This window comes from Poecilia reticulata, linkage group LG18 (assembly GCF_000633615.1).
Source record: "Poecilia reticulata strain Guanapo linkage group LG18, Guppy_female_1.0+MT, whole genome shotgun sequence".
NCBI classification, from domain to species: Eukaryota; Metazoa; Chordata; class Actinopteri; order Cyprinodontiformes; family Poeciliidae; genus Poecilia; species Poecilia reticulata.
The window spans coordinates 2,994,810-3,015,191 of NC_024348.1; the positions used below are offsets into that span (position 1 = coordinate 2,994,810).

Sequence of the window (20,382 nt, forward strand, 5' to 3'; positions counted from 1 at the left end):
CACACACACACACACACACACACACACACACACACACACACACACACATATATATATATATATATATATAGTTTTATTCAGGACTGAAACTGAAAGAAACCAACCTGAGAAAATCTAATTTCCTACAGTATTGAAAGCAGCATTTTATAGCCCTGCCTGACCAGGAAGTCAAGTCACCGGGAACTCTGAACTCTTGGTAAGTAGTTTTTATTGTTATAAATGATTTTAATAAGTTGCTCCTTTCAAATAAAACAGGATGTAGTTATGCCGTATTGATCCTGAAGCTCATCTTGTCCTACAGCAGTTATTCACTGTGACTCTGTTCTCTCTGAACGTAAAGTGTTTTTATTGAACGTGATCAAAGTACAGTACATGGGATCAATGGGTAATTAAAGTAATCTGACTAAGGGAAAAGTTTTTCAAAGCTTTTTACAATGTAATGCATTGTAGCACAAATGACAGTGTTTAATGATGAATACTGATTGCGTTTTCTCAGTATTTAAACATAAAATAATCTTTCTTCCTCTCGATGGTTTCATTCATTTTTTTCAATCTGTTTTTCTGTCTCATACTTTATAAAGTAACAAAACTGTAATTTTTCCTGTCCTTTCCAAACACATAGTTGTTTATTTATTTATATTATTTCTTTCTAAGAAGGAGGAAATCCTCTTTTTTTTCTCTAGCAGCCACTGCTCGTGTTTCTCAGGATGGAGGTGGGGGGATTACTGGAGGATTGCATCAGCGCAGCGAAAGAAGATCCGAAAAGTGTTGAAGTCTCTGACTCTGTGAAGCTGAAGTACAAATGTTGCAGAGGTCAGACACACGGTGGCGCTATATGGCTTTTCATCTGGACTAAATATGTTGTTCTTACTAGAGTTAAATCTTTTTTTTTGTTTGTTACTTTTTGTTTGTTTTTGTTTTTGTTTTCTTTTTTTTTTTTTGCTTAAAGCAATCAAAACTTTATGAGCCGCATTCAGAGGCTTATTACATCAATCAGATTATGATCTGGACTTTGACTGGGCCATGTCAGAATTCATGTTTAGAGATTTGCATTGAAATGACCTGGCAAATTATTAAGTATGTATGAACATGCATACGTGAACTATGTATGAGTCTTTTTTTATGTGCAAATTTATGTCTTATGATAATAATCTGATGATACTGGGGATTTTTCTGCCAAACTGGCTAAAATAAGTCTTAAAGTTGAAATTGTAACCTTCATCTACATTAAGTTCTGGAGAACTGGAGAAAACCTGAACAGGACTTCTAACTGATGCTGACAGTGAAGTCTGTTGTGCAGCTTTAAACCCGAGTATTCTCGTTGTTTTTAACTCTTTTTCCTGGAGTTATGAAATTCCTCTTTTATATCCTGTAGAGTCTCTGTGTGAAGAACTGGCCTCTCTGCTGGAGGAGGCAGAGCAGATGAAGTGGCCCTTTGTGCCAGAGAGGTGGCAGTACAAGCAGTCCATCAGTTCCACAGACAAGACCAACATCAATGACCTCATCGGCAAAAACCTGCAACAGCTCTTGGTAATTCTTAAGACAACTTATACTAACAAACACAAGCTGAGAAAAGTCATGACCTTCACCTTCACTTTTCACATTTTTTTTTTTTAGCAAACCTAAATGTTAGTCATTAAACTAATTTTAACACCAAATACATGCTGTGTAAGATTATAGCAATCAGTTTTTAAGAGAGAAAAAGCTATCCAAAGCAACTTTATTAACACTTCAAAATATGAAATTAAAACAAATAGTGTTGCACTTTCATGTTCTTTTTAAGAAAATGGTTCCATCACAACTTGGATAAAAAAAATGAGAATAAGAGTTAAAGGTAAAATCTCAAACAATATACGTTACAACATTAGACTTTCCTTTTTTTTTTACAATATTGTAAAGAATATTTGCAGTATTACAGAATCAATCAATCAATCAAATTTTATTTGTATAGCACATTTCAGCAGCAATGCATTTCAAAGTGCTTTACACAATTAAAATAAAAACAGCATGTGACATTGAATAAACAGTGAGAAAGAGAGATTTTGAGAAAGATTAAAAAAGATAAAAACATTCAAACCCTTTTAGGACTTCAGTTAAACGTCGTTTAACTGGGACTCTAACCCTCTGGGACTTTAGTCAAAAATACCGTTTGACAAGGACTCCAACCTCTAGGTTTTTAGTTGAAACCCCTTCAACTGGGACTCTGAACCCCGTAGAACTTTAGTTAAACGTCGTTTAACTGGGACGTTTTCCAGGGGGAAAACATGTCAAAGGGTGCCGCATCTTTTTCTGGCTATAAGATAGATCTGGGGCGTTGATCACATCATAAAAATATTATGATTATGAATTATTATTATGAATCTAAAGGTTTCATCAACTTTACTGAACAGTTTCATAGTCTTTCATTCAACGTTACTAACCTAGAGCTTGTTTTGTGAAAAAGTTGACAGTTTATACTCATTTAACTGAGTAGAGGTTTCCTCTTTCCCTTCTCCGCTCCACTTTTGTTCTTTCTTCTTTCCATCTTTTAAAGTCCACTGACTGAGAGCGTTGACATGTTGGGTCAGGGTGCCTCAAGCTGCCAGTGGAGGAGTGCTGTGACTTTATGGTCTATGCATCTATAATTATGAGTATACTTCATTTTATGTAAGTTACCAGAATCAGAGACGATACAGTTCGGGTCAAGCAGTTCGTTTCTAACTGGCTGCACAATAACAAGGTTCAAACAATGGTCCTGCCATCTAGTGGTCACAGTCAGTACAGCATGCAGTGCTTTTCAATACAATACACTACAGTTAAAGCAGACATGGCCCAAGGGACAGTGGTAGCAGTGTACACGATCAATACAGCGCTAGATTAAAAAGAAGAGAAAAAAAACAGCGGAAATGCTTAAAATTAGTTTGATCTGAACAGTGTGACAAAACAGCAAACATGGAAGTCATCCATCAGGGTATGACTATATTTTTACAACACTTTGAATTCAAACGTGCCTCTCTTACATGCAGTTTGTGTGTTTAATCTGCTGCCAGGATCTTCTGAAGTCCTCCATCATGGCTCAGAAACCACAGACGTCCCTGGCAGTGGTCTTCCTGGTGGACCGATTCCTCTACTGGATCGATGAATCCAGACGACTTCTAAAGATCACCAAGCTCCTAAACCGGTGCTACCCTGAACAACCCATAGCCCCTCAGCTGATCATACGGGTGGCCAGAGTCTTCCTTAACTCTGGTATTTACTGATGGAGGAAGGGGCTTGAACATATTGACTGGTATTCTTATGCCTTATCTTATGCCTTATATAAAATTGGACATTTATATAAAGGTCAAATTCAACAGTTTTGATTTTTATGTTTGTAGAATGCGCAACAACAACAACAACTCAACTTTCATTGTTATTTAGTATTACTGTGTTTTGACTGTGAAACAAACCATTTCATTGGCAAATCAACAAAAAAAACACATCTACACTGACAGGATGGTATTCATTGGTATTAAGTGGGTTGAAAGCTTTTTTGATCATTTCATTTAGTGTTGTACTTTTTTTCAGATTATTTTATATCTTATCTCCACAGGAAAACTTCAAAAGGCCGAATCCATCTTGAGCAGTTTGATTTATAGAAATGGGACAACAGGTAGTTCAACAGAGCTTTTTATTCAGTTTTAAAGGCCCAAAGTCCAACTCTAAGCATGAACTTGTCTTTGACATTCAGGTTGTTGGGTCTATCACTGTGACAGTGACAAAGTGCTTGTTCAGGCCGTCAGTGTTCAAGTGCGTGGAATGGTTTTGCAAAAGTTGGGTGAGTTTGAAATTAGTGAGCAGTAGCTTTCATGTATGGAAGCTTCTAACTGCCAGAACCAGTATTGAAATTCAGGAGCAGTAGCTTGCTGAAATGAGAAACTTTGTTATAACAAGATATAAAAAGATGTTCCTGACAGATCACAACTTCTTATAAATGCATAAAAGGATTCCGCCTGACTATCTTCTGACTATGTGTCTTCAAGGTGACACTCAAACATCTCACGAAGTGTTGTTTTTTTTGCTTTTACAGCCTTTGCATTTCAACAAAAACATACTTTGTTAACGTTTGTGTGTGTGTGTGTGTGTATGTATATATAGTTACAATGTGTTTTATCTCTCACTACAACAGAACAGCTTCCGGTTTTGAAGGGATATTGCTCCTGTATTTACTTCCAAGCTCTAGCAGTTAAAGGCTTTTGTTTTCTGTCCTGCTTTTACAATCTTTTTTGTATTTCAGGCCTGTGGCTGCAGGCTGCAGAGCTAATCTGGGCTTCTCTGGTTGGCTACTACTCACTCCCTCAGCCTGATAAGAAGGTAACATTAAAGATAAGACTGCTAAAGTGTGCATTGGAACCCTATTGTAAAGCTGTTGTGTTTACTAGCCCCAATTCCACATTGCTATAAACCTTTGTTTCATAGGGCATTGGGACCTCTCTTGGCTTACTGGCTAACATATTAGTGTCCATGGGTGATGAAGACTTCCATTCTTTTAAAACTAATCCAGATATTGATTTTGTAAGTTTAAGAAACAAAAAAAAAGTTATTTTCCTTGTGCATTTTTGGTATTCAGTGTAATTTATATTTGTTCCTATTTTTCAGCCATCTTTACTCGGAAATACTGGGAGTCATCGTCTTCTTTCGGCCGCCCAGGCAGCTAAGATGGCTGTGGTGTACAGTCAGTACGCTTCACTTTACGTGCTGACGAATGTGGTATGTTGTGCCTATGAACACTCTCATGTTACCACGGCCGTTACAGGAACATTTCTCTTATCAATAGAAGAGTCACTTAGTTTTTCAACAGCCATCCAGGACTCAGAAAACTTCTACATTTGATTCGGTTATGTTTCATGTGCTGAATAAAGTGTCTTTTGACTTTTGTCATTGGACCCATTCATAAGGAATCAATGTGACAAGGAAGGATGGTCCGACGCTTTTCCTAAAATGTTTCGATATACTGAGGGAATGATATGGTAACGTGATAAAAGAGAAGTGGAAAAAGATAGAAATTAGGCCACTGCCAGTAATGTCATTACATGAACCAGAAAACCACACGCTATAACTGACAAGCTGCTTGTGATTCAGGAGCAGCTATTGCTAAATGTGCCGTCCTAAATGTGCCAGCTGTGCTGAAAGGTGTCAACTAATAAAGAAAATTTAAATTTAGAAACTGTTGAGAGTTTTAAACTTGACTAACGTTGGTCAGGACAAACCAGGTAACTATCTAAAAAACCTTGAATGGTCTGTAATTGTTTTTTATTTGTTTGTCTTTAGACGGCTCAAGGAAGCTGCTTGTTGTCGTACAGCTTCTCACTAGCATGCCCTCCCTCTCAAAGAGCAACCTTCCTCCAGAAGGCCCGAGAGGCCTTCGCAATCGGCCTTCTCACCAAAGCAGAGGGCGTCCCGGTTACCAGCCAGCAGGAACTTCACACCTTCCTGAAGGCAGCCTATTCCATGACCATCACTGACAAGTGGCTGGACGCTCCAAAGGATGTTGTAGAGGAGGCTGCTCAAGCTTGCCAGCAAGCTTTAGGATATTTCTATAAGTATTGTGATTCCAGTACTCAAGACAAAAATGGCCTGTCTGTTAAAATTATACAACACGTCTCTAAAGTCAAGCAGCTGCTGGGTGTGGAGCCATTCCCTAATTCAGATAAAGGATCTTTTATTCCAGACAGCTACAGAAACGACAAAGATTCCTTTGTAAATTTCACCCTGGAGGGTTTCTCAAAGATATTGGAGAGATTTCAGAAATATCATGCATCGCTGTGTGAGGCCACCAAAAGTTTCAAGGAGACCGAAGACAAAAAGGCAAAAGTTTTAACAGCACTGGATACAAACCTAGATACAGTCAGCAGAGAAAGTGGTACAGAAGCATCTAAGCAAAAATCGAGAAGCTCGGATTCATCAAATGTGTTTTTGTCTCAAAATGTTGCTCCAACCCTGGAAAGCACAGACCCCCTGGGATCGTCTTGGCAGAAGCTCTCCTTCAGTAGTTCAGGCTCTCCTCAGCCCAGCAGTGGTGCTCATAGAAGTGGCAGTGGACACGGAGCAAGCATTAGCGATCAGAGCAACATTCCCACTGAGAGTGATGATGATGATGACAGTTTTTCACACTCTGCTAATGAAAACCATAAGCCAAAGCCACAGAACCAGAACTCTAGCAATAGTTCCCATCCAGTCCTAAAGTCCACAATTCCTGAAACCCCAAGTCTGCTTCCACAGTGTGAAGCAATTCAAGCCGAAACAGAGACAGAAGACTTTGACAAGGACTGTATGGCTGATGTTAATGAGGAAAACAAAGAATATTTGCATTCCCAACTACCTCTCCAAACATCTTCCAGTTCCTTTGGTGAGAGTTTTAGTTCCCAGTCTTCATGGGAAAAAATCTCAACTGGCCACAACTCCCCCATGCGTGAAAAAGTACAACCAGGTTATGTGTTAAAACCAAGGAGTCGATCTTCAGGTTCTGATGGGAGCTTCGTCATCGTGGAAACACCGAATTCTGACAGCAGCTCTTCACCTGGTGGCATCACAGATCACAAACCACTAGAGAGGCATGATGTTCACTCAAATATAAAACCTGCAGCCAATTCAAGTCCTGCAAAACCTGTAGGCCGCACAGTCTCAGCGGTCCAACACAATCCTTCACAGAGGATTTCAGACCCAAACACCACTACTGAGAGCTCTGAGGAGAGCTTTGAGAGCTCATACGATATGGTGGAGCTCAATGAAAATGGGCACCAAAGCAATGAAGTGACTTCTGCAGGAAAAGCACCTCAGAACAAGAATACTTTGTGCTACAGCTGTCTGTACCCCAGCACAACAGCTGCTCCTGAGTTTGAATTGTCCCAGCATGATTACCAGGCTCTACTGGCTGGAATCTGCCATGAATGTCTGCAGAGGAGGCTCTACAGCGAGACAGAGTTATTCCAACTCCAAAAGTTTCAAACTGCCCACAGTAAGTTTATTTCTGTGATAACAGGAACTTCTCTTCATTATCTATGTAGATAATCCCAGTTGATTCAAGATGTTATATTCACCAATGCAATTGTCATGCTAAAAATATATAATATGCCTTAAAATGAAAAAATATATACATGAGAACATAAATGAAAATGTTCTAAGTACGCAACAGTCTTCATTGGCTTCTTGACTGATGCACCTATTTATAATTTCCTGCTGCTTTTAGTATTTCCTTGAGTATTTTGGTGTTTTTATGCTGTCATTTTAACGTTTTGTGTAAGTCAAGTTTATCTATATAGCATCTTCCACAGGTCCTGAAAACAGAATATGCTCAAGATCGCACACATAAAGCCTGTCCCAATAAATGACTCTTGTCATGAACAAGATATAAAAGTTTGCATGTCTGCCAATTCTCCCCACTAGATGCTCTTCACCTGAAGTTCTCCAAGGCCACAGGACTGTGGACGGCCAGAGAGACCTGTGTTTACATCGGGGATCTGATGGAGATGGAGGGCAAACAGAGAAGAGCGATATGGGTTCAGTTTTTGCATCAGGAGGAGAGGTTAAGCAGGTATGGTATGCTACAAAAATAATCATGCTATTTCCGTGTCACATTTTGCTTAGAGTAGAAACCGTGGTTTCAAAAAGGCTGCAACCTCAAATTTAAATTAGAATAGAATAGGATATCCTGTCCCACAATGGGGGAAATTTGGGTGTATCAGCAGCAAGTTAAGTAAGTGGAAGCACAAGCAGAAGGATCTATGATAAAACTCTTTTGTGCACCCAGGATGTCACTGAAGGAGAGCTCCAGCTCAGCAATAGCTTCATGGTTTGGGTGGGAGTCCTTCTGTCTCCCACCACCTGGACAGGATCAAGGGTTCAACGTAGGCCAGACAGTGATATAAAGTCTTTTCAACAAAATTATAGACATTTTGGGGCACCAATGGTGAGGACTTCTATTGCTCCTTAAACTGTTGTTTCAGACCAAAGGTCAGCTATAGCTAGGATACAACTAACCCTGCTGAGTAACAGCCATTGTCAGCTATAATGGCTCCTGGGGCAAACAGGAAGTTGGTGGAAAAGACAAAAATAAATATTTACTTTAAAACTACTACATTTAGCTGGTTTTTGTTCTAACTTGTCCTTAAGGACTTCAATACATGTTTCAGAATGTATTTCAGCAGATGTTTCCAATTTTGTCAAAACGCTTGAGACTGAAATAGAATGGCTACAAAATGGCTGCTGCTTCAAGGTGAATCAGAAGAATCTTAACGTTCCTCACTTCCCCAGTGTATATCTGCGTTTCCACATCAAAAAAATACTGAATGAACATAAAATTAGTTTTTTAAAGGGGTAGTATTATGTGTTTTCCAGTCACAGAAGTATTTTATAGTATAATCAAGTAAGCATGTTATCGACAGTTGTTATCAAAATGCCACATATCTCAAATTTGAAAGAAATTTGACTTCATGATTTAACGCCTTGAAATTGGTCATCTGTCTCTTTAAAAACTCCTCTTCTTTCTGAAACTCCGCCTTCAGGAAGTCATCGCAACATGGCTCCTCTAATAACCCTTTAGTAACATTTCTACCAGCGTTGCACTGAATTAGCTCGTGTAATGAACTTGGCAGATGCAGAGCTCCACCAGGTGTTTGCTAATTGCTGCTGGCTAGTCTGAAGGAGCTGAGTGGGCGAGGGCTGCTCTGTGAGGTGGAAGATCAGAAGTTGGGAAACTGCAGCTCTGAGGAGGCGATGCTCAATCCCCCCAGAGGTTTTACACAGCTGATTGGTTGTCACTGGAGATAGATGATTTCTCGAACATGCATGAAATAGTCAAATCAACACTTCAGGTATGTTTTTGATGAAGGGATAACATTATATCATGATGTAAAGCTAAAAATGCTGCTTTTACATAATACTGCTCCTTTAATTGTTTATTTTCAACAAATTTACAAAAAAAATAGGGGGTATATTTAGTAGAATTGTGTGTAGAAATTTGATGGAAATATTTTTAACTAAGACTGTAACATAGGATAAAAAGGCAAAAAAGCTGTTAATGCTTTCTGAGTTCTCTCTAATGTCCTCTGACTGGTTTTTCTGGACATTTTCTGCAGTTATGTAGGGAAGGATTACTTGAAGCCAAGAGAAATCCAGTATCACCTGAACGATGTAGAGCGCCAGATGACAGCTCAGTACTATGTGACCGAATTCAACAAGAGTCTCTACGATAAAGAAGTTTTGGCTCAGATCTTCTACATTCCCTCCGACGCATTGTTGGTGAGCACAGTGTGTGTGTGGCTTTGTATTTGATCAATTGTAAATACCGTTTTCCTAAACCATACGAGGTTGGGGGGACCAACAGAGAACAGCTGTTTTTGGCCCAGGAGTAAGATTTGTGAGATGTGTGAACTTCTCCGGGTCAGGGGGGTCGTCCTGCCYCAAGTGGAGGAGTTTAAGTATCTGGGGATCTTGTTCGCGAATGAGGGAAGAAGGGAGCGGGAGATCGACAGGCGGTTTGGGGCAGCGTCTACTGTGAAGCGAGCGCTGTACCGGTCCGTCGTGGTGAAGAGAGAGCTGAGTCAAAAAGCAAAGCTCTCGATTTACCGGTCAATTTACGTTCCCACCCTAATCTATGGTCATGAGCTTTGGGTCATGACGGAAAGAACAAGATCACCGATACAAGTGGCCGAAATGGGTTTCCTCCGCAGGGTGGCTGGGCTCTCCCTTAGAGATAGGGTGAGAAGCTCGGTCATCCGGGAGGGACTCAGAGTAGAGCCGCTGCTCCTCCACGTCGAGAGGAGCCAGTTGAGGTGGCTCGGGCATCTGGTCAGGATGCCTCTTGGACGCCTCCCTGGTGAGGTGTTCCAGGCACTTCCCACCGGAAGGAGGCCTCGGGGAAAACCCAGGACACGCTGGAGGGATTATGTCTCTCGGCTGGCCTGGGAACGCCTTGGGATTCCCCCGGAGGAGCTGGAAGAAGTGGCTGGGGAGATGAGGAGAGAAGTCTGGGCCTCCCTTCTGAAGCTGCTGCCCCCGCGACCCGACCCCGGATAAGCGGAAGAAAATGGATGAATCGAGTTTAGCTTAGGTTTAGGGTTAGGCATGTACTGGTAGTGGTTTGGTTTAGGGCAACCAGAGCAGGTTTTCAAGACAAGCTCGTAATCTATCTAACTGGCTGCAGTCACAAGGATTTAGCCATTGTTGAGTATCATAATAGTAGAAATTTGTTCCTCGGTGTCTAATGACTTTACCAGCTGGAAGCATGTATAACTCTGGAAAAAAATACGACCACTGCAGGAAATTATCTGAGAGAAATTATCAGTTTCTCTGAGTTTACTCTTTATAGGAATATGTTTGAGTAAAATTAACAATCTTTTATCTACAAACTACTGACAACATGTCTCCAAGATTCCAAGCAAAAATTTTGTATTTATTTGCAGAAAATGAGAAATGGTCTAAATAACAAAAATAAAATGCAGCACTTTCGGACCTCAAATAATGCAAAGAGAACAAGTTCATATTCATTTAGAAACAACGATACTAATGTTTGAACTCAGGAAGAGATCAGAAATCAGTATTTGGTGGAATAACCAGGAGGTTTTCAATGGGCTTGAGTTCAATGGTCTCTTCATTTTTTCCACAGTTGTCATGAATTGGGGTGAGGATTGACGTGGTAGACCCAGGTCGATGTGAAGAAATGATGGTTTCTCCATTTCTTCTTTGTGCTTAGATCCTAAACAGTGATGAGATTGTGGGCTGCATCACCGTGGAGCCGTACATGCTTGGAGAGTTTGTGAAACTCACCAACAACACTGGGCAGAAAGAGATGTCTGTCGAGGCTACGAAATATGGTCTGGCTTTTGGACACTTCACCTACCTGTTCTCTGGTCGCAAGGAAGTTGTGGTCGACTTGCAAGGTATCAATTCAGTACATAACTATAACTGCATAGGGATGAACACAGCAACCATTTGCAGCCTTCAGGTGTATTATACCTAAAAAAGATTTGGCACTTTAGTCAAGTCAAGTTTGTTTGTATAGGACATTTCAGCAACAAACATTTCAAATCATGAAGACATCAAACAGTCAGCAATTATGAAACAAGCAATCAACATTACATTTTGCCAAATGTCATCAAAATCATCAAGCAAATACACATCAACTATGTTGGTCAATGTTTCACTTACTACTAATCAAAGGCAACTCTGAACAGGTGGCACTTTTCCTCTTCCACAGGATGGACGACTTCCAATGGGAAAGGTCTGACTTACCTCACGGACCCCCAGATTCACTCCACCAGGACCCCCACAGGGCCCTCAAACTTTGGTGAAAGGGGGCTGGCAATTTTCCGGAAAGAGCAACATGGACCAGCCTGCAACGAGATCTGCAACCTGCTCAAACTCACTCCACTCACCCTGCAGTCACATGTTTAAAAAGCTGGAGGTTACATGTACTGACTGATGCTGGGGATGATTTTTGTTAATTTTTTGGTGTCTGAATCACTGTGTATCAGATATTTATAATAATAGAAAATGCCTCCAACATCACTCTGAATATCTGTATATGCTTGATTGATTCAACACTATGGTAAGAACAGCTGAGACTGAAGCAAGTAGTTTGAAACTCAAAGCTGTTTGTTAATTGCTTAGTACTTCACATCATTTTATCATCATCTATATTTCTCCAGAAAAGTGTTAAATCTGCTTTTTTGTAAGCGTTTGTTTAGTTCATTTGTTCAGAGCACTACGATTTAAATTGTTTTAGTTCCAACTTTAACTCTACCACTCCAGTTGAATTTTCTTATCAATGTAGGCAAAAAAATATACATCAAAACTTGAAGAAGTCAGTTTTTGGAAGAAGAAAAGACATTTTATTTGAGTATATTTTCTTTTAAAAATGCTAAAAGAAAAAAAATCCGTCTGTGTTAATATTGGAATGCAAGAATGTGGAAGCAGTGACTTTAATAAATTTTGCTGATCAGATCTTCGTTCCTGATATCAAACGTCCGGTGTCTGAACTTTTTGTCATAAGGGCCGAAATAGCCAAACTAAGGTATTATCAACCTGTAATTTTTAAAATGAATTCAAAAATGTTGTTGAAGCAATGTATGGGGGACTAAAGTCTGTACAAGTCAGACCTGGAACAAAGACCATCAGAAAGGTTAAACAAGTTTTGTTAACACAGCAAAACGTGATAAATGATTGGTAACTTCTTCTAGTGATCAGCTTTCTGGTCAGACTCTGGGAAAAGAAAGGAAGGTTAATGACTGGTCAAATGCACAGTAAGCATTGTGAAAACGGGAAGTACTAGAGGCTCGGACATCAACAAACTTGAATTCTCAGAGGATTAGAATATGTCCTTTTAGCTGGAATCTTTTCAGCCACGAGATCGCATAGAAGTGAACGCTGTACGCTGGAAACCGGAAACGGGTTAGCAGCAACCTGGGCCGATGGGGCAGAACAGATCCAAAATCCATGGGGAAGTTATATGAATCCAGGTGCATGAAGAAAAGTAAAAGCCAAAAGCAGAGTAAATTACATGCTTAAGAGGTCAGGAACACGGTCAGCAACAAGAACATGGAACTGTTAAAGGCCACGACATGGATGACGATAGACAATGTCACGCTGAGAGATCACAGAGTCGGAGTTTAGATATGCAGATGCACAGGTGGGCTCAATCAGAAGCCAGCAGGAGAGGGAAGGGCAGAGCAGAGAAGAAGAATGGAACAGGAAGTTGTGACACCTGTCTGCTTCTGAGCAAAAGTTGCAGAATGGTTTTCACTATATTCACTGCAAACAGTGAATACAGCTGTCTATTGTTTTTCAAATAGATTTTTGAAAAAACAAAAATCAATTTGTTTATCACAGAAAAACAAATAGACTTTATTTCTCTATGAAAATATCACCCTAAAAGATAAGTATTTTTTAAATTGGTGCACAGTAATCATTTACCACGGTGGTAAATGATTACCACGGTTAGAGGGCCTTTAACAGTTCCATGGTGGTAAACCATAGAACCATGTACAAAGGCCTCAGTCCTCAACATGGCCGTTGAGGTTACAAGATCTATGGACACCCATGTAGTAGAACAGGGGTGTCCAAAGTCGGTCCTCGAAGGCCGGTATCTTGCATGTTTAGTTCTCTCCCTAGTGGTTGTAACAACCTCTTTAGCAAGTCGATGTTCTCCTTAGGCCTCTAATGAGCCATCATTTGATGCAGGTGTGTCAAACCAGGGAGAGAACTAAAACATGTAGGATGAGGGCCGACTTTGGACACCCCTGTAGTAGAAGAACTCCCAGTTCACTCTCATAAAAACCAAAATTCCTTACAACATACTTTTCAAGTTTATTAATGTGTCAACGGACAGTGCACATTGGTCAAGATCATAATGTAAATGTAGCCAAGTTATCTAAAACAAGCTAATTTTCATCTTGCACAATCTGCACAATGAGTGTTAATGTATTATAATTGTGTTCACGTATTACATAATTCAGCATTATTCCACTGCAGGTGCTTTAGTCCCGTGATAGTCACACACACACCCTGAGTCATATGACTGTGGTTTCATCCATCAGCTCAGATCCAGTCCTGAGGTTAGGAGCCTCCTTCCAATCAAAGCACAAACAACACTGTTCACCCCTGACCCACTGCAGTCCCATGCCGGAAGCCAAACCACCCACTGAGTGAAAAGTCACGTATTGATCCAAAAGAGGTTCAAGAGTGTATTTCAAGTTCCTCTATTGTGAAATCAATTTCAATATTTAAGAAAATACAAAACGACTAAAAGTAAAAACCTGCTTTAAACGTGTGCTCTGAATGGAACATTAACCAGCCTTCAGAGAATAATGCAGACGCTGGCTTTTATGATGTTTTATTGCAGTGTCACTCTGAGAACAACACTTGTCTCATTTATGGCCGTCAGCCAGCTGTCAGGGCTGGAGCTAAAACCCGGAACCACGGCTCTGAGTGACCGAGACTTGGCTCAGCGTTTATAAGGAGCAGATCCCTCACCTGTGACAGCAGAGTGAACAGATCGGTGCGTCAAGAAACATGAGACTCCCAGTCCTGCTCACATGTCTGCTGGCAGCCTGCCTGGCAGAGACGCCACATCCATGCGGTAGGAGGATGTTTTAGTTGGAATTGAGCTTTAACTTCATCTCCTTTCTCAACATTTCATCATCATGTCTCACTTTTTCTGTATTAGACAAAATTTTGATGCTATTTAGACTATCTAGACCTCTGTTGACCTGGGACCTTTGGAGGTATATTTTAAACCCGTTATTACAGAACTTGGTTTTAAGGTGGACAGTGATTTTAAATTGGACAGCCAAATCAGAGCCATGGTTAAGTCCAGCTTTTATCATTTAAGGCGATTGGCTTCAGTGAAATCTTTTCTTTCCAGGCAGCATTTTGAAACGGTGATCCGCGCTTTTATTTCCACTCGATTGGATTACTGTAACGCACTTTATCTGGGAGTCAGTCAGTCGCTGCTGTCACGTCTGCAGCTGGTTCAGATGCTGCTGCACGACTTTTGACAGGAACTTGAAAGAGGGAACATGTAACTCCTGTCCTGGCCTCACTTCACTGGCTGCCTGTATATTTTAGGATTCATTTTAAAATTCTCATGTTTGTTTTTAAATCACTACATAATCTTGCCCCGGCTTACCTCTCTGAGCTTCTTCACCCCTACATACCCTATCGGTCTCTCAGGTCAGCAGATCARCTGCTCTTGGAGGTACAGAGATCCAGAAGGAAGCTGAGAGGGGACAGGGCTTTCTCTGTCATTGGCCCAAAGTTATGGAAGGACTTGCCGTTGCAGGTCAGAGAGGCCCCTTCACTGTCCACTTTTAAAGCTCGTCTTAAAACCCATCTATTTTAGTTGGCTTTCAACACCAGCGGGATCTAGTTTTAAATTTTATGTGTTTGTTTTTAAACTGTAAGTTGTTTTTTTTTATTATTATTATGTTGTGTTTTAATGTACAGCACTTTGTATCAGCTGCGGTTGTTTTAAAGTGCTTTATAAATAAAGTTGGTTTGGTTTGGTTTATTTATTTGGTGTTTTTATTTTGAAAAATGTCACATTTTTGTTCCATACAGAAAGTCCTCCCTTTCTCACCGGAGCCCTCACGTTGGTAAGCCTTTCATTCATCTGCACAATGAAGTAAAACCTGGACAGGGCTCCTGTCCAGTCAGCATCACTTACACTCTCACTTTCCAGTCCACGCAGAATGAAAAGCTGTGGACCTTCACCAAATACCTGTACGATGCACTGGGACGCAGAGTACGACTGCTGGAGCTGGGCGCCTACGAGAACAAGACGTTCACCTACGACGCTCTGCTGCTCTTCAGAGAGGTGACCAGAGCATGAATATTCTGTGTCTTTATTTTAGCAGGAAGTGACTCTTGATCAGAGGCTTCAAAAAAGGAAATGGAAGTTTGGAAACACTGCGGTAGAAACGTTTCTCTCAAGATTTTTCCAAGCAAGTGGAGCCTGTTGCTTAGATGTAAAGCGAGAAAGATTCCAATGTGATTTCAGGAAATCACAGTCTCTTATCAGCGTGAAAGTTTTCTCACAGGAAACAGCTAAACATTTAAAAAAAAACTAATCACAAGGGCAGTGGAATAAAATGGAGCAATGGTAAATGATTACCTCTGGTTAAACCCATGAAGAAGGCCTTATTCTGTTGTGGAGGAACAATGATCAGTTTGAAATGCCAGAGTTGACAGAAATACCAGAACAACTTACAAATTCACCATTTTAGAAACAATTCCTTTTGAAGATTGTCAGTTACATGACTGTGTGTAACGGCTCCAGTCCTGAAAACTTGTAGAGCATGTTACATGAATACCAAATGAAACCTCAGGGTGGGAACCTTTTTGATACACTTCAAGGTCAGCAACACAAATTTACAAGGACCTTAAAGCACTGAGTCTGGCACCAGCACTGCCTCAACTTCCTTCACTTAATACAAGAGAAATCATCTGATGTTTATGGTCTGCTTATTCCAATATTGGAATATTCCAATATTCCAACACCCTAACAGTGTTAGGGTGATGAGTAGTTCCTTGTCTCAGAAGGCCATATTCATATGGAGATGCATGCTCTATGGGTTGGTTGTCATTTGCTTGTAGGTTTGCAGTTGTTCCATGCTCTCCATTTTAAGATGATTTGTTTGAAAAGTGTTCTGTAAGATGTACAGAAGAATCTGAAAGAATTGACATTGCTGAAACCGTCTCTCCTTATTTTCCTGATCAGGCTACCATGTATGAGATCCACCATCATAACCGCACCTGTAAGAAGATGCCTCTGAAGGCAGATTTCCACCCGCTGGCTATCCCAAAAGACGCCACTCTGCTGGGTCAGGCTGTGGTGGGAAGTTCCTCCGGACCTGGACAAGGCCTCCTGGTGAACACCTGGATAGGAGATCTACCAGACAAGTCAGGTGAGAAGGCGTCTATGGCAGTAACCTCCTTGGTTCTTCATTCAGCCAGCTTTGGCAGCACACCTTTTATTCTCTGTCCTTCCAGGAAAGTACTCATCAGTGGTCACTGAATTTGGCTGCATTCCTGTCAACACCGTCTACCAAACCAAAGAGTTCGGATGGGTGGTGATGAGGTTAGTTTCAGCATCATGACCATGATGTAGCTCGAGCTAACATGTCCGAGCTCAGCCTTATGATTCCTGCATCTGTTTCTCTGTTAGCTACTTCGACAACGTCATCGGGATTGAAGATCCTAATCTCCTCAACCCCCCCAGCTTCTGCTCTGAAGCGGAGAGAATGGAGGATCAGAAGGAACCAGTAGACTTCTTCAGCTTATTTCAAAGCAAAAAATGAAGATCTCCTTGGATTGTTTCATTTCATCTAACTCTGTTGTCTTGTCATAAACCATAAACATCAGATGACTTCTCTTGTCTTGTCTCTGTTGAGACCTTGGTGCGTTCAGTATTTTTTCTCAAATTGGATCCATTTGTTCAGTTCTTTCCATTTCAATTCATTTTCATTTACTCTGATGATCCGTTGAAGAATGTCTCCCCAGAACATGAGCAAGAATAATAAACTGAGTAATTTTCTCTTCATTGTGTTTTTGAGTCTTTAACTGATTTGTACACACACAAGTTTATAGGTTACCCGTAACTCTGCCTGACACTAACCACAATTCACATGACACCATTAAGTCCAACTCTAATCCTTTAAAGAAGAGCCCATGGCATTATGAGTGGACTTTGGCCCTCATTAGGCTCACACCAGAGAAGGTCCTAAATAGGCTACATATACAAATACACACACTAAACAGTTCCATCTTGAACATTTTTCACACTTTATCAGGTTACTGAGATTTTGTATATTCAACACAAATCACAAAATTCTTATTTGGATGCAAAATTTTGTGCAAACTGACATTTTACTGCAATTACAGTTTCTAGTTTTTTGGAGTCCATCTTCACCAGCAGGACAGTGGAGGCGAATGAGGGACAAAATTTTACATTGTGTATCAGTAAATGGATATAATTGACACATATTTAGATGTATTTCTATTCTCTCCCTACTTCACCATTCTACAATACTTTTATGTTTGCCACACAAACTGCCCAAAAATACGTGAGCTTTTTGGTTTTGTACGACCTGAGGATCTTTATGTTTGGTTGTTCAAGAGGAGCTTTCTGTTCATTCCTTCTGAACAGAATGCCCTTCTGCTCAGAAGATGGTCGATGCCGTTTGTTGTTGGCTTTCAACTATTCCTGAACGAGGGAAATTATTGTAAATATACAACAGGTTTAGTGCTGTAATTAAAACATAAAACACTTTTTAGGAAGCCGAGTGTTCATTTAAGCCTTTAAAAGTGTAGCGAGTAAATAGGTTTTTACCAGGAGGTAACGTGACCAGATAGTGATCATGGCTGGATGAGCAAAAACCAGAGATAATCATTGGATTTGGGAATCTTAATCAGTTAGAGCAAGTTAGAAAGTTATGCTTGTTCAGTCACGTGGATTCAGCATATTTCAATTATGCTGGATACAGACTGGAAACCTGACAGGCTTGTATTTAAGGACGGCAGAGTACAGTGGGCTTGCCATCAGACGACATGACAACTCTCTTTCTGTTTGTGTGCCTGTTGGTGGGCTGCCTGGCTCAGGAACCTCAACCATGCTGTAAGTAAACACACCGGAAGAGCTCGGCATCAACATGTTGTATTTCAGAATCTTCTTACCAGCTCATAATAACTGAGCTTTTTTCCTGTTCAGCATCTCCGCCTCTCATGTCTGGAGGCCTTGTTGTGGTAAGTTGAATCCAGCTCGACTTTGCTCACATACTCCTCTCAGTAAAACACCTTCTCTCTGTCCTACAGTCCACCCAAAGCAAGGCGTACTTAGCAGGAGCTAAGTACGCCTACGATGGCCTTGGGAGGCGAATCCGCCTCAGCAACTTTGGGTCCTCTGACAATAAAACCTTCCATCTAGACGTGCTTCTGCTTTACAAACAGGTGAGAACCAAGGAGAGCGGATATGTATGTAGGCCAGATTCCAACAGGTTCTGTTTGTAATCCCATCCCTCCCGGCAGGGGGTGATGTACAAGATCAACAACCGGGACCAGACGTGCCAGAAGAGGCGTCTGAGTACGGACTTTGTTCCGCTAGCCGTTCCTAAGGATGCCTCCCTGGTGGGTCAGGTTGTGCTGGGCAGCTCTTCGGTTCCAGGGGAGGAAATTCTAGTCAACACCTGGACCGGGACGCTGCTGACCAAGAAGGGATTAGGTAGAGTTTCTTCTAAAATATTCATACTATTTAAAGTTTTTCACATTTTTTTCACATCGCCCACATTTTTTTATACATTTTACTTGGGATTCTATGTGGCAGGTAGTACAAAACAGTGAAAACCATGGTACTTGTTTCTGAGCCCTTTTTCTGAAAAGGAGCCTGAATGTAAAAGTAGTTGTACAAAAACTGCATTTCTTTTGCTTAGATATAAGATATTAAATGAATTAGAAATTTTAAAATTGAACACTGATCTAGTGAAACTTTAGGTATGATGCTAATTAGATACACCAGGAACTTAAACCTCAAGTAGTTAAATTTTAGACACAATATTTTCACATATTTGTTAAACCTGTCACCATGTCATGACCGTATAATATCAGACAGATAACTTGTCCAAATCAAGCTCCTCCATCTCCTCCCTGTGGTCCTACAGATATCTGCAGAAATGCACCAGATATCCAGTTAGCATCAACCAATCAGAGCAAGGAGGAGGGTCTTAGTGCTGTCAGTCACTCTAGTGAACGTTCAACCACATGACTGCAAATGACTCAGCAGTTATGTAACTGATCTGTTTTGTTTTTTTTTTTCCTTTTGCAGCAACGTACATGAGCACGGTTACAGAGTTTGGATGTATTCCTATCAGCACCCTGTTTAGCATGGACAAGAGAGGATGGGTGGCGGCCAGGTCAGTGCTCACACCTCAGTTATTTAATTCACGTCAGCGCCAGAGAGCAGATAATGCTGTCTTTTTACATGCCTGAATAAAATGGTGTCCTTTGACTCAATTCAAATTCAGAAATACTAAGGGAAATTTGATGGTGTGATTTTATTCTTTTCTCCAGCCAGGAAATGGTGTACTATGTAGTTGGATTTTTTCTTTTTAAATTGTGGGGAAAAAATGTTTATAAATTAATAAAACTGAACTAGAAAACATAGGAGTCAGCAGTATGGAGACAATCCCAGGGGAGGAATATACAATCGCCATGACAACACTTCCACATAAGGCTTTGAAGGCCTGCTCCGTTTTGCTCAGGAAACGCATAAACATGAGATGATAACAACTTGTAATACCTGATAATCTGTCTTATTATAATCAATGAACCAGCAAGTCATCAAAAACAATTACCATTCATCATAAAAAATACTAACCAAATAGCGCAACCTTGTAAGCCGGCCGAATGTAGCAAAATAAACAGAATTGTCCAGGTGGTAGAGCTGTTGCCTTGCAGCAAGAAGGTTCTGGGTTCGATTCCTGGCCCCGGTCTTTCTGCATGGAGTTTGCATGTTCTCCCTGTGCATGTGTGGGTTTTCTCCAGGTTTCCGGTTTCCTCCCACAGTCCAAAAACTTGACTGTCAGGTTAATTGGCCTCTCCAAATTGTCCCTAGTTGTGAGTGAGTGTGTGTGTGTATGGTTGCTTGTCCTGTGTGTCTCTGTGTTGCCCTGCGACAGACTGGCGACCTGTCCAGGGTGAACCCCACCTCTCGCCCGGAACATTAGCTGGAGATGGGCGCCACCAACCCTCCTGACCCCACTGAGGGACAAGGGTGTAAGGAAAATGGATGGATGGATGGATGGATGGATGGATGGATGGATGGATGGATGGATGGATGGATGGATGGATGGATGGATGGATGGATGGATGGAT

The 20,382-nt window shown here is 40.9% G+C and overlaps 3 protein-coding genes across 4 annotated transcripts in view; all 3 read left to right on the plus strand.

Annotated features, from left to right (window-relative positions):
* The first annotated feature begins 167 nt into the window (after positions 1–167).
* On the plus strand, positions 168–11,961 carry alpk1 (alpha-kinase 1). Of its 2 annotated transcripts, XM_008435048.2 has the most exons (14): positions 168–196; positions 684–813; positions 1,376–1,530; positions 3,030–3,228; positions 3,572–3,631; positions 3,710–3,796; positions 4,256–4,332; positions 4,438–4,533; positions 4,618–4,728; positions 5,290–6,976; positions 7,405–7,552; positions 9,096–9,258; positions 10,712–10,898; positions 11,216–11,961. In XM_008435048.2, the coding sequence occupies exons 2-14, from the start codon at positions 708–710 to the stop codon at positions 11,410–11,412; spliced, it is 3,273 nt and encodes a 1,090-aa protein (XP_008433270.1). In that variant the 5' UTR covers positions 168–196; positions 684–707; the 3' UTR covers positions 11,413–11,961. The 2 variants fall into 2 exon arrangements, with proteins under 2 accessions (XP_008433270.1, XP_008433269.1); XM_008435047.2 differs by lacking the exons at positions 168–196; positions 684–813; positions 1,376–1,530 and having other exon boundaries at positions 3,135–3,268.
* Positions 11,962–13,971: 2,010 nt separating this feature from the next.
* On the plus strand, positions 13,972–17,056 carry LOC103480176 (ependymin-2-like). Its single transcript, XM_008435045.2, has 6 exons — positions 13,972–14,095; positions 15,076–15,110; positions 15,197–15,331; positions 16,235–16,421; positions 16,507–16,594; positions 16,682–17,056. The coding sequence occupies exons 1-6, from the start codon at positions 14,029–14,031 to the stop codon at positions 16,812–16,814; spliced, it is 645 nt and encodes a 214-aa protein (XP_008433267.1). The 5' UTR covers positions 13,972–14,028; the 3' UTR covers positions 16,815–17,056.
* Positions 17,057–18,019: 963 nt separating this feature from the next.
* The window catches only part of LOC103480175 (ependymin-like), a 3,409-nt gene continuing 1,046 nt past the window's right edge, over positions 18,020–20,382 (plus strand). Inside the window, exons 1-5 of the mRNA XM_008435044.1 lie at positions 18,020–18,130; positions 18,224–18,258; positions 18,328–18,462; positions 18,541–18,733; positions 19,334–19,421. Coding sequence (XP_008433266.1) covers positions 18,064–18,130; positions 18,224–18,258; positions 18,328–18,462; positions 18,541–18,733; positions 19,334–19,421 — 518 coding nt within the window. The 5' untranslated portion in view covers positions 18,020–18,063. The remainder of the gene's footprint in view (positions 18,131–18,223; positions 18,259–18,327; positions 18,463–18,540; positions 18,734–19,333; positions 19,422–20,382) is intronic.